The 14,186-nt window shown below is 42.7% G+C and overlaps 1 protein-coding gene across 4 annotated transcripts in view; it reads right to left on the reverse strand.

The window, feature by feature from the left end:
- Positions 1-217: 217 nt before the first annotated feature.
- The window catches only part of LOC138969300 (E3 ubiquitin-protein ligase HERC2-like), a 156,792-nt gene continuing 142,823 nt past the window's right edge, over positions 218-14,186 (reverse strand). For all 4 annotated transcript variants that reach the window (XM_070342057.1, XM_070342056.1, XM_070342054.1 and 1 more), the window contains 10 exons: positions 13,032-13,127; positions 12,033-12,394; positions 10,764-10,847; positions 9,272-9,413; positions 8,730-8,924; positions 6,471-6,605; positions 5,799-5,961; positions 4,684-4,789; positions 4,194-4,406; positions 218-3,157 (listed from right to left, as the gene is read on the reverse strand). In XM_070342057.1, coding sequence (XP_070198158.1) covers positions 2,882-3,157; positions 4,194-4,406; positions 4,684-4,789; positions 5,799-5,961; positions 6,471-6,605; positions 8,730-8,924; positions 9,272-9,413; positions 10,764-10,847; positions 12,033-12,394; positions 13,032-13,127 — 1,772 coding nt within the window. In that variant the 3' untranslated portion in view covers positions 218-2,881. The remainder of the gene's footprint in view (positions 3,158-4,193; positions 4,407-4,683; positions 4,790-5,798; positions 5,962-6,470; positions 6,606-8,729; positions 8,925-9,271; positions 9,414-10,763; positions 10,848-12,032; positions 12,395-13,031; positions 13,128-14,186) is intronic.

Here is a 14,186-nt window from a genome sequence, read left to right on the forward strand (position 1 = left end):
ACATAAAAACAGTGGAAATGTCAACATGAACTGTAACTGGTGTATGGTGAACGTGTGTGTTATCTGTGTGTGTGTGCGTACGTGTTATGCTACCAAGCTGCAGAATTGTCACCAACTGTTCCCACCACTTAATTTTCCCATCACTTAAACTTGACAAAACTTTCGTTCGGATAGCATGTACTCACACACACCCACACATAATTGCAGAAATATCAAATCAAGTGTCACTCAATTTAATTTTCCAAGCTCAAATGACTGAACATGAGTTAAGCAATTAGCTTACATCTGGCCAATCACGCTGTCACCTTTCAAATTAATTAATCAATCAAGAATTAATCAATCAAGCAAGCTGTGAAATTCCACTCATCACTATGGTCAAAACTTGTCGAATATATACACCTGTATTATTTTATTTGTTCTGTCTTAGAGTACGCAAAATACGTAAACAATGAGCACAGAAATACTTCGGTGCAGCAATTGATAATAAACATATCTGCTGCTAAACAAAAATACACAACAAAAGCAAAACAGCAAAGACAGTAAAAATGATCACAGTCATGTATGCAATACTGAATGTTTCAGTGACTGTATTCTTGTGCTGACATCAAAGCAAAAACCATCCATGAGATTTTCAAAAACAGTGTTCCCGCTACGGCTAACTTGGCTAGTATGCCTGCAACAGGGACACCAAATATTATAATTTCAAATGTACACTCAGCATTGTTATTCTTTTCCCATGAAGATACAAAAAACAGAAAGCAAAATTTACAACAATCAACTTTATTTTTACAAAGTGATATGGATGAAAAGACTGAGAACTTCGGCGCCACAGAAAATCAGCACTGATAAATATGCACACACGCTTACACTCCTAGTAATACACTGTGATTCCACTTGCACTTGCCATTGTAAATGAGAGAGGTTGTGGGAGGGGGGGGGGGGGAAGGAAGAAGGGGGGTTGAGGTCAATTACAATACTCTCACAAAAGCCAGAACGGTTGTTGCAGCCGAACAAAAATCTATACTAGTATATGTGTACCATTTTTAAGCTAATATATGGGCAGTTAAAACACACTTTCTCAAATTGTTTTGATCATTACCACACATTTTGTGACTAATTCAAACACTCTAAAAGTTACGAAACAAACATAACGCACAGCAAACAATCCTAACCAAACTCAAATTACATCCCCCGCATTTTCCTCAAGTGAAGTCTTCGAATTTCGTTTGGGAAAATGGAGGTGTTTTTTAAAAATTATTTTGTGTTTCTATTTCAAAAATACATGCAAACTTTTTTTTAAATCATTTAGCTGGAATAAAACTGCACACATATCAAAAGCAAACTTAAAACTTGTAGAATGCATTCAAAAGCAATCACACTCATTCACTAATTTAGGGTTTTCATTTTGTCTTGTTAGTATTCTAAAACAAATACATGTAACATTCTTTTTCTCTAATGAGTCATGGATCGGCTATGGATGATTTATAAGTACATGTACATGTACTTGCTTTTGTGTATCCAATTAAAACCATGGACAGATTGATTCTTACAATAGCTACAAGTACATGGGTAAGAATACATTGTACATGTACGATTAATGTATATCACCTAATTGACTACCTTTCTATTAAACTTTCCGGCCTCTTTCCAAAATTTTCTTCAAAAGTTTTTTTTTTTTTTAAATGCTTTTTTTTTTTTACATCTAACAACTCTACAGACTATGACTACAAAGCGTTCATTCACAGAAGAGGACAAAAAAGCCAGATAAAAAAATCATATTTATAGTTTATCTTTTGTCTTGCACTCTTTTATTTCCTTTATGTACTTTTTGCTCTTTTTATTATTTCTTCTTCTTGTTGCTTTGCTTTTTGCAAGCACTTGTTCTTCTGGTTCAACCATATCGTTGACTTGAACCTTTATAATAAATTTGTTACAAATGTTTTAACATTTAACGCACACACTAAATCCGTTACAGCATTTGCTCCATTCATGTCTGCCATTTTCTAATACAAATAGTCTGTATATCTTGTGGATTGAGGGTGAGTGAAAGTGTGGTGTACTGTAGGGGGGGGGGGGGGGGGGGCAGAATTCAGAGTTTGTGCAAGTGTAACACTGATTCAATCTCTTATATCTTTATTCTCTCTGTTGTTTTCCAAATTGCTTTCACCAGTAGATGTACAACATCCAACCCACAGTCACAGGTCTGTAAACATCCAGGAATGCTAGAAGACAGTAGAAACAATAAATCCCATTTCTGACGCCAGAGAAGAAACTGGCCTAACTAATCTCAGTTCTTGCAGGATCACAGACCTACTGGCATCAGAATCCAGAAGTCTTTGAATCACGTAAATCAATGTCCTCAGATTCTCACACCTACCAAGATCTCTCCGCTGACTCTTACAAGTTCAGGCTTTCTGCACATTCTGGCGACTGGCGGCAGAGTCTCTGAACCTTCTTACTTCACGGATGTCTTCACTCGAACATCTTAAACCTCATGCAAAACTCTTATGTACAGTACTGTGGTGTGGTCTTCCATAAAAGTAAAAACCAGTCTTCCTTCCGTTGCAATCAATCTGGTCAAACTCCATTCTTTCATGTGACAATCTTTGCTTACTTCTCCCTCTTTGCTGGACTGACCATGCATCACAGTTGTGGGCTCAAAACTCAAGGTGGAAGTCTTTCTTTAGGCAGAATTTACAACCTCTCTCTCCGATTCGGTTTCACACCCGTCTAACTTTGCTTTGTCGGGTAGCATTCACTCAACGCGTTCAGGCAGCAGACTAACTTAACTCAACACGCTCTCCCTCTTCCACAAGCGAGCCCTAGCTAAATCTGAAGCATTCAGACGGCCGTTTCAACTCGACCCGTCCCAGCTGGTCATCTAACTTCCATCAGAATCCACAATCTCTCCCTCAGACTCCAAGTAATCCATGTCCACGGAGTCTTCGCTGGCTTCAGGCGTTTCCTCATCCAAAACATCAGCGGTGAGGGCCACGCGGGCGTAGTCGTCTGTGTCGATGGACTTGCAGAAGTGAATAGCGTACTTGAGCTTTTCCTTCAGCACCAGTTTGTCCGAGTAGCGCGGCATCTTCAGCAGGAAGAAGCAGGTGTAGCTCTCGGGCAAGAAGTGGTCCGGCGGGTTGTACTTGTCCAGTACCTGAAAGTGTCAAAGGGTCTCTGACAACTATTCACAAACCCACATCTTTACCATCATTAACTTTACCTGATGTAAACCAGTTTGTAAAAAGTAAGCAGTAAAAAGTAAAGACCTAAGAAACAAAGGGATGTAAGCCTTCTAAACATAGAGAACAACAGTCATTGAGAGCTATGCGGAACCAGTCTCCTGGCATCTAAGAGAACAAGAAGCATCAAAATAACCATACAGTGGTACCTGCGAAGTGGGGCCCCTCTCATGAGACTCACTGACACCTCCCCAAAAAGGACACATTCTGAGGTCCCTTTGTCTATTATCTCTACCTTCTTCTTCTTCTGCGTTCGTGGGCTGAAACTCCCACGTACACTCGTGTTTTTTGCACGAGTGGAATTTTTACGTGTATGACCGTTTTTTACCCCGCCATTTAGGCAGCCATACGCCGTTTTCGGAAGAAGCATGCTGGGTATTTTTGTGTTTCTATAACCCACCGAACTCTGACATGGATTACAGGATCTTTTTCGTGCGCACTTGGTCTTGTGCTTGCGTATACACACGGGGGTGTTCGGACACCGAGGAGAGTCTGCACACAAAGTTGACTCTGAGAAATAAATCTCTCGCCGAACGTGGGGACGAACTCACGCTGACAGCGGCCAACTGGATACAAATCCAGCGCGCTACCGACTGAGTTACATCCCCGTCCCCCTATAATCTCTACCAAAGTATACCTGTCATGACAGGCCACCTGCAATGTAGGGACACGTTTAGCTGGTCCCAAGGGTGTCCTTTCATCGCAGGTACCACTGTACAACTTTTACCCTCTAAAAAAGGAAATACATGTTCAAACAAACTTGTCCTTGCGACCACCTCTTAATAACAACCACATGTACCTGCCCATTATGATTAGCAAAAGGATCCTCGATGAGGTTCTTTCCTGTATAATTTCATCTTGCCATAACAACCACCTGTGTATAAGGACCATAGTCCCTTGGGTGGGTGTTATAGACAGGTTCGACTTTCTGACAAAACATAATAAACTGACCTGCAGGACAAAGTCCCGTCCCCTGAAGTCAGCGATGGTGCGAGGCAGACGGGTGCGGCCCCACACGAAGCGCAGGAAGAGTGAGCGCTCGGCTGTAGTGAACTCATCCATCACTTCCCAGAACCACTGCACTAGCGGTGCCGTCGCCTCAATGCCTTTGTATGTTGCTACAGACTTCAGCAATGTCAGGGGAATGTCTGGACTTCCACACACCTGTAATAAAGCATAATATTATTAAGATGAGGCTTACATTTTTGACTTCAAAGACACACACACACTAAGAGATACACACAGGCACACACACACAAGCACGCGCACACATGCATGCGCACACACACACACACAAGCACGCACGCACACACTCACACACACACACACACACACACACACACAAGCACGCACACACTCACACACACACACACACACACACACAAGCACGCATGCACACACTCACACACACACACACACACACACACACAAGAACACGTACCATTGTCTCTAGTTCGAATCCAGTGAAGAGCGAGAGCAGGGGTACAGGTATGACCCGTGACATGCCTTCCCTCACCCACCGCACCTGCCCGTCAAACTCATGCAGTCTGCAACAGGAGAATGTCAGTTTTATTAACAAAAGAAACAATTCCTTTACACTTATATCAGTACACTTGTGCAAACGTTTCTTTCACAAAGTTCCGTTTTGGATTTGCCTCAAACTTTGCTCGTCACTGCACCTCTAATTAAAGGTACAAATGTACTGAAAAGTCCTGCTCCAATTCAAGGTACAAATGTACTGAAAAGTCTTGCTCCAATAAAAGGTACAAATGTACTAAAAAGTCCTGCTCCAATAAAAGGTACAAATGTACTAAAAAGTCCTGCTCCAATAAAAGGTACAAATGTACTGAAAAGTCCTGCTCCAATTAAAGGTACAAATGTACTAAGAAGTCCAGCTCCAATTAAAGGTACAAATGTACTAAGAAGTCCGGCTCTAAATAATGTAGCTCTTTCATCAACTACCATGTCATAAAATAAACTGACTTATTCCTTTGTCTGCCATTTTTCTTGAGATCAGTCATGCTGAAATGGCCAGCCACTACAATAAAACAATGTTTTGCTAATGATACTTCCTGGTTGTCCTCATGAGGCAAGGTAAAAGAGTTATTTTGATTGGTTGTTTTGCAATCAGCCTGTCAAAACAAAACGTTCAATAAAGCTCTCTGGTTTTCTTGCTCTGGCACCCCATACTGTATTCCCAATTTTGAAACTGTCTACATGTACGGTTAAACCCTCCTTTTGAGACAAATTTAAGACTGACCCTGATATTAAGATTTTCTGTTGACCACCTCTGTAAGTTTACCTCCATGTTAAGGCTCTCCCTTTTTCTGATTTTCTCAGATTTACAGAGGTAGGTTCTTTGGGGGCTTTCCACTGCCCTTGCTTGACCTTCACCATTCATCTTTGTCTTCTTCATTCATGGGCTGAAACTTCCTTGTTCACTAATGTTTTTGCACGAGAGGATTTTTACATGTATGACCGTTTTATACCCTGCCACACAGGCAGCATATGCCGATTTCGGGGGATTTTTCATCTTTCAAATGTGTTGCCACCCACCTGTAGTTGATGGCCATCTTGATGTAGTCGCTGCGGTTGTCGGGGGTGATGCGGGCGTGCTTGTGGCTGAGGTGTGTCTCCAGCCCCGTGGCGCTGGGAACGCTGAAGGGCATGTCCGCCGCTCTCAGCTGATCCTCCTCCATCTCCTTGATGCAGATCAGACCTGTACACAAACATTGCTTGGTAAAGAGACTTCCGTACTTTTGGGACTATAAGGCTCAACTCTTTTCTTCAACTTTCACCCCTGCGCCCTATTGACGCAGGGGTGTATGGCTAAAGAAGAGTACAGGTATATCCTGATTACTCAGGGGAGTCAAAAATGGGGGTGGGTCCTTTTACAACGAAACGCCTTATAGTCCCGAAAAAACGATAATTGTGAAGTTCCTGCTGACTGATATTTGACTGATGACTCTCCCTCTCTCTTACATAAACCCTGGATAAAAACTGAGTCACTCTAAGTTTATTCACAAAACATAGCACACCGTTCATCCTAGGAATCTGCACATGAGCCCCAATTAAAATACCACACACACACAAATGATCACACACACACACACACACACACACACACACACACACACACACACACACACACACACACACACACAAATGATCAAGATCAAGTGATGACAGTAAGCGTGACAGATGTTTCAAAACAAATGCAGCACTTACCCGGCACAAAGTCCTTGTCCATCTCAGTGAGGTCGGAGATGGAGAGAGGCATGCCGGCCAGCTGTTTCCACATGGGTTCTGCGATGTTCAGGCTGAGTGGGCTGCCACTCCGTATCGCAATACCCATCAGAATACCTGAAATACCAAATGAATACATTGCCACATGAACCATTTAGCCTGAATTTAGAATTACAGAGTTATCAGAGTAATCACAGTTTGTAAATGAGCTTAAAACAACTAAATTATCACACAATAACACACACATATTACATAAGTAGGGTTGCATTACCAACCCCCCGCGGGTTAGGGGGAAGAATTTACCCGATGCTCCCCAGCATGTCGTAAGAGGCAACTAACGGATTCTGTTTCTCCTTTTACCCTTGTTAAGTGTTTCTTGTATAGAATATAGTCAATGTTTGTAAAGATTTTAGTCAAGCAGTATGTAAGAAATGTTAAGTCCTTTGTACTGGAAACTTGCATTCTCCCAGTAAGGTAATATATTGTACTACAGTCGAACCCACTTAAAACGAACACGCTAGTTACGAATTTTGACTTATAACGTATTAGTTTTAAGTTCCCAACTGAATACCTCTTTCTTCATGCTTAAAAAAAATGCTTAAAACGAATTCTTTGTAACGAATTTATGCTTATAACGAGCACTTTTTGGATTCCCAAGCATGCATAATGTCTGTAATTTACTCACGCTTATGACGAAATCTTTAAACTCGTCCCGAGATCGACATATCATGGGAATTTGAGAAGTTTGAATACATGTGTCAAAGTCTTCCCTTGCGTCGACTGCTTGAACCATTGCTCAACCGATCACTGAATAAAGTTAAACTGATTACACTGTACTCACAAAACAATTTCAAATTTAGAATCAAAGTGATTGATAGCTCAGACACTGAACATGAATGACTGACTGACGTTTATTTCCTTCGCGAATACCAAAAACGAAGGGACAAGGGAAACCACACTCTCAACGTTTGCGTTCGCCGGTTCGCGATAGTTTATCAGTCAGTCAGTGCTATCGATTTGGATTTGAACATCATGTTGCAACAAAACAAAACAAAAACTAAATTGGCCAAGGTTTGCTACCCGTCGCCAAGGTAAGTGATTCCGGACAAATGATAGGAACACCGCGAATGTGGACAGTGTCAGTGTGTGACCAAAAACGTAACAACTGGATGAAACATCTGTGTGCTCACTCTCACTCAAACTCAACAATCATCACTCAACATGAGACACACATGAACATGTAACTGAATATGTCACTTTATTGTCTAAACGTGAAGCAGCATGAAAGTTGCAAAAGAAACAAATTGAAACAACATAAAATGTACAAGACTTAAAAAAAAAAATAAAAAATAAATAAAAAATCAATTTTTGAGTCACTTGAGAAAAAGTGACTCTATGTAATCGGTCAGTGTTAGTCTGTCCGGCCGGCCGGCCGTCCGTAGACACCACCTTAACGTTGGACTTTTCTCGGAAACTATCAAAGCGATCCGGCTCATATTTTGTTTAGTCGTGACCTCCAATGACCTCTACACTTTAACGATGGTTTCGTTGACCTTTGACCTTTTTCAAGGTCACAGGTCAGCGTCAAAGGAAAAATTAGACATTTTATATCTTTGACAAAGTTCATCGGATGTGATTGAAACTTTGTAGGATTATTCTTTACATCAAAGTATTTACATCTGTAGCCTTTTACGAACGTTATCAGAAAAACAAGGGAGATAACTAGCCTTTTCTGTTCGGCAACACACAACTTAACGTTGGGCTTTTCTCGGAAACTATAAAAGTGACCGGGCTCAAATTTTATGTGAACGTGACTCATTGTGTTGTGAATAGCAATTTCTTCCTGTCCATCTGATGCCTCATATAATATTCAGAACTGCGAAAGTGACTCGATCGAGCGTTTGCTCTTCTTGTCTTAATAAGAATTTTGGTTAAGACGAACTTATTTCCCAATCCCCAGTGATTCGTCTTAAGCGAGTTCAACTGTACGTTGCAAGCCCCTGGAGAAAATTTTTGATTAGTGCTTTTGTGAACAAGAAACAATTGACAAGTGGCTCTATCCCATCTTCCCCCTTTCCCCGTCGCGATATAACCTTCGTGGTTGAAAACGACGTTAAACACCAAATAAAGAAAAATTGCATTACCAAACAGGCACATACAACACATACTCATAAGTATGCCAACTACACTAAAAACACACCCACATGCACACACACCACACACACTATGATTACTGCTTACCCAAGAAGCGGAACATGTTCTGATGAAGGGGTGACGAGAGGCTTGGGTTGAGCAGGAAGCAGTCACGGTTGGCCCCCGACTCGTCACGGCCGTTTGGCGTGACGATCAGCAGAGGCAGCGAACCGTTCTGTAGCTCGTCACACATCTCGGCAATAGACTCGCTGTAGCCGCCACCGCAGTCGTCCACACTCTCACCTGTGCAAGGATAATTCAAAAGAAAAAAAGTGGTGAGTTGATAGTTCTTCCAGTTGAATTCAAAACAGTCACATGTCAACATGACCTGAAAGACTTGCAGATGGAATCATGCGTGCGTGCAAACAAATAAACACAAAATACACAGGATGAAAGTCCTTTGTTCATTCCAATGCTTCCGATTCTCCGATACCGTCAAAACTTGACTAAATGTAAAAACAACCACAGACCCTTCGTTTGAAGACCTTGCATTTTTCAGATTTTCAATTCATAACCTTAATAAATTGATCTCCCTCCTTATTTTGACCTGATTTTCCAGAGATTCTGAAAGGAGGTTCGATTGTACTCACCAACAAATTTGACTTTCCAGACGCGGTGTGGCAGCATGAGGCTGTCTGAACCAAAGACGGCCATTTTGTGTGAGAGCTGACCGAACACTGACTTGATTCCGTCAGGGCCTGCATAGCCTCCCTTGCTGCGAGATCTCTTCACCTACAAACACAGGAAGGATAACATTGTCAACAGAATTAACACCTAACGTTTGCCATCAATCTGTGCATGCATGTATTCCCTCACACTTTTGTCTGTCCATGCGCAATGTCTGGCTGTCCATGCGCATGTCTGGCTGTCCATGCACTAAGTCTGGCTGTCCATGCACTATGTCTGGCTGTCCATGCGCATGTCTGGCTGTCCATGCACTATGTCTGGCTGTCCATGCACTATGTCTGGCTGTGCATGCACTATGTCTGGCTGTGCATGCACTATGTCTGGCTGTCCATGCACTATGTCTGGCTGTCCATGCACTATGTCTGGCTGTCCATGCACTATGTCTGGCTGTCCATGCACTATGTCTGGCTGTCCATGCACTATGTCTGGCTGTGCATGCACTATGTCTGGCTGTGCATGCACTATGTCTGGCTGTCCATGCACTATGTCTGGCTGTCCATGCACTATGTCTGGCTGTGCATGCACTATGTCTGTCTGTCCATGCGCATGTCTGGCTGTGCATGCACTATGTCTGGCTATCCATGCGCATGTCTGGCTGTGCATGCACTATGTCTGGCTATCCATGCGCATGTCTGGCTGTGCATGCGCATGTCTGGCTGTGCATGCACTATGTCTGGCTGTCCATGCGCATGTCTGGCTGTGCATGCACTATGTCTGGCTGTGCATGCACTATGTCTGGCTGTCCATGCACTATGTCTGGCTGTGCATGCACTATGTCTGGCTGTGCATGCACTATGTCTGGCTGTGCATGCACTATGTCTGTCTGTCCATGCGCATGTCTGGCTGTGCATGCACTATGTGTGGCTGTGCATGCACTATGTCTGGCTGTCCATGCGCATGTCTGGCTGTGCATGCACTATGTCTGTCTGTCCATGCGCATGTCTGGCTGTGCATGCACTATGTCTGTCTGTCCATGCGCATGTCTGGCTGTGCATGCACTATGTCTGGCTGTCCATGCACTATGTCTGTCTGTGCAAGCACTATGTCTGGCTGTGCATGCACTATGTCTGTCTCTCTCTGGCTGTGGCTAATGTTTTGTTTTCATCGTCTTCTGTGTTTTGGTTTGTGAGTGTGTCTTCGCAGACAAAACACCATAGTGGAGGCAACAGTGTAATCTACCCGGCTTCACTGCTAGTCTGTTATGCAGACCACAAAAGCTGTTGAGTTAGCTACCAGTCACATTAAACAAATTTAAAAAGTTTTATTTACATATAAAATCTCAAACTCCCAACCTTATTAGAATGACAAATATTACAAAGTGAATGAATTGTTTGTATTGTATGGACGATAAATAACCATGCATGTAAGAGAGAAAAAAAGAATGCTAAAACTTACCTGTATTCTGTTGAGTTCCACCACAGGTCCGTGCTGTTTGTCTCGCACCATGGTGGCTTGCACAACCTTCCTGAACGCCGCCTCCTGTAAACGTAGACACATATTGATGGCAATAAGACACTATACCCTTGTCGCATGGATTTTGACCATACCCTCATGTCACCACTTGACAGACGTGACAATACAAACTAATACCCTAAATTTCCGAGATCACTATTCTGTCCATAAATAGCACTATCTTCAGAATAGGAACAAGATAGTGCAGGCGAGAAGAACAAGAATAAGATAGCAATGAAAATGTACTCACCAGAAACACAAACACTAAAAAAACACAAATAAATATATTCTTGTTCGTGCTTGTATTGTTCGTGTTTGTATTGTTCGTGTTTGTATTGTTCGTGTTTGTATTGTTCGTGTTTGTATTGTTCGTGTTTGTATTGTTCGTGTTTGTATTGTTCGTGTTTGTATTGTTCGTGTTTCTGGTGAGTACATTTTCATTGTTATCTTGTACCATCTTCAGAGTTGCAATCAGCTGAATATCACTTCATTCCATAACTCAAATATCCTTGCTCGTGACTGGCCTACAATATTAGGTTGGAAAGTTGGCCTGAACAATGGCAAGAGTATTTACTCTTTCACTAGTCACAAAATTATTTCTCAATCAATCAATCAATGAGTCTTATATCGCGCATATTCCGTGGGTACAGTTCTAGGCGCTCTGCAGTGATGCCGTGTGAGATGAAATTTTTATACAGCCAGTAGATTGCAGCCATTTCGGCGCATATTTACCTTTCACGGCCTATTATTCCAAGTCACACGGGTATAGGTAGACAATTATTAACTGTGCCTAAGCAATTTTGCCAGGAAAGACCCTTTTGTCAATCGTGGGATCTTTAACGTGCACACCCAATGTAGTATACACGGGGGGAGGTTCGGACACCGAAGAGAGTCTGCACACAAAGTTGACTCTGTGAAATAAATTTCCGCCGAACCTGGGATCGAACTCACGCTGACAGCGGCCAACTGAATACAAATCCAGCGCGCTACCAACTGAGCTATATCCCCGCCCAAATTTCTGAACATCATTTAATGTTTGTCAAGATATTTTGTGTATGTTGTAACTGTTTTTCTACATGCCCACAAAGCGCTCGAGATTCACAACCTGAAACCTTGGCTGAATGTCTCAAACAATACCTCATTTTCAACATATCCAAAACAAATTTAAAAAAAAAAAACATTAAAAAAAACATCCAAAAAAAAAGCACTGACCTTGGCGGAAGAAACAAGCACTCCACGCAGAGCGTCCAGCCCAGTGGTCACCTCCTCCTGTCCGTCCGACTTTGCCCCCATCCCCTGGTGGGCGCCACCCATCCCCATCCCCTTGACCGCCATCACCGCTCCCTTCAGTCTGGGGGAGTCCTGGAGGTGGAACATGGGGAGGGAGGGGCAGAAGAGGTCGGAGAAGTGGTGAAGCAGAACCAGGCGGTTACGCAGAGTGGCCATAGCCAGCGGCTGCAGGTGGTTGAACTCCATGGGGATGACGAAGGGCAGGCGACCGGCGCTGACCGGCTTGTGGGTGGACCAGGCCAGGCTGTGGGCCGACCCACACGCCACCCGGTTGATCTTCTTGCCTGTGGAAGAGAAGTTTATCGATGAGTGTTGACACGAGTGTTGTTTTGTATTGTACCTGTTTGTTTGCCTTCGTGATTTGGTTCATCTTACAAGGCAATTAGGAAAGGTAAGACACTGAAGGAAAACAAGGTCATAATTATATATGTGACTTGTTCTCAGAAAAAAAGGAAGCAAAAGAACATTGGTGACTGTGCGTGAAAGCGAGAAATAAAAAGACCCAAAAATATTGTACTAAGGTGTGAACGAAGACGACGAAGAAGAAGTTACAATTTACAACAGTTAGTTGTAACTTCGTCGTCTTTATTCTCACATGAGTACAGTATTTTGGGGTCTTTTTATTTATCACAAAAGGGGTACAAAGTCATGCAGCCAAGTACAATCAGAGCTAGAGCAAGTATTAGGCATTAATATAATTAAAGTAACAGTACAAATCCAGATCATCTATTCTGTGACTCTCTTAAACGTCAAAGCTGTGCCAAATTTTGAGCTACAAATACAATGTTAGTACTATCTGCAAAGCCTTTCTAACTTCTATCTGAATGACTGGAATTTGAACAGTTTGAACCCTGCACTCTGTATATCTTGCAAAGAAGCACTGCATGTGAAAGAACTGGGAGGAAAAAGCAGAGGCCTTACCTTGCAGTGCGGCCACCATGCGAGGTCGCTGTATGGCATTGGTCGTTCCATCTCCCAGCTGTCCCTCATCATTGTCACCCCAGGTAAACACTTCACCTGTACACAATGTATTTCACAGGTCATACAACTGCATTATTCTCACACACTTCTGCTTATAAGGGTCAATCTCACTTCCAAAGTGTAGACTCGTGTTGACATGTGCAAGGTGGGTGTGTGGTCTTTCTTGCCGTTTTTGTTTTTAGTGGTGGTTGATATTCGAAAATTTTAAAAGTAAATTTTCATTTGATTAATATACTTACCCGAATCACATTATAGCATTGACACAGTCTGAGATGCTAAGGTCTGAAAAGGCTACCCGTCTAACATTTTTAAAGGGAAGCAACCCCATCACCAAAAGAGCTAAAAAAATAACCATGGTAATGAGCACATACTCTGGGAGTTACCTCCCATTGGTGTGTACTACGACACTACCTCTATCACACCGTGTCCAAGATCATACCGCTTTAAAGAAACTAAAAAACCATAAGCGGGGAAGGTGGGAGGGCATAAACTATGTGATTCGGGTAATTATATTAATCAAATGAAAAGTTACTTTTAAAATTTTTGATTAAATTACATATTCTTACTCCGAATCACATATAGCAGATTGCTACAAGGCGGTGGGAAAGAAAAATCTAACTCACTCTAAAAATCCTTGCCAGAAACTGGCCCGCTGCCAACAAGTCAGGAAGGGCCCAGTGGGAAAGAAAAATCTAACTCACTCTACAACTGCCAGGAACTGGCCCCCTGCCAAAAAAGGCAGGAAGGAACCCGAGAAACCTCCTGATTGACAGCCGCGATGTCTCTCAGGCAAAAGTTGCGAAAAACAACTTCAGAGAGCCAGTAAAGTAAGCTGTGCCCAGCACTTCTTCCAATCTCCTGGAAGAGACCCAAGCCTTGGATTAATAAACCCGAGCCGAGTCGAGGGAAAGACAAGCTGCCCCCCCCCCCCCTTTCTATTGGAAGGAAATGCCAATGCCCTGGAACGATTTGGCGTAAGGTTGTCCACTCAGTGCTGAGAAGGACGAACCCTCGAGGTGACCGTAAGACAATCATGCCAAAGTATGGGATGGAGTGAAGCCCGAAAGGCCTGAGAGATAGAAGTCAGCTCAAGAA

The sequence above is a fragment of the Littorina saxatilis genome, linkage group LG6 (assembly GCF_037325665.1).
Source record: "Littorina saxatilis isolate snail1 linkage group LG6, US_GU_Lsax_2.0, whole genome shotgun sequence".
Classification (NCBI taxonomy): Eukaryota; Metazoa; Mollusca; class Gastropoda; order Littorinimorpha; family Littorinidae; genus Littorina; species Littorina saxatilis.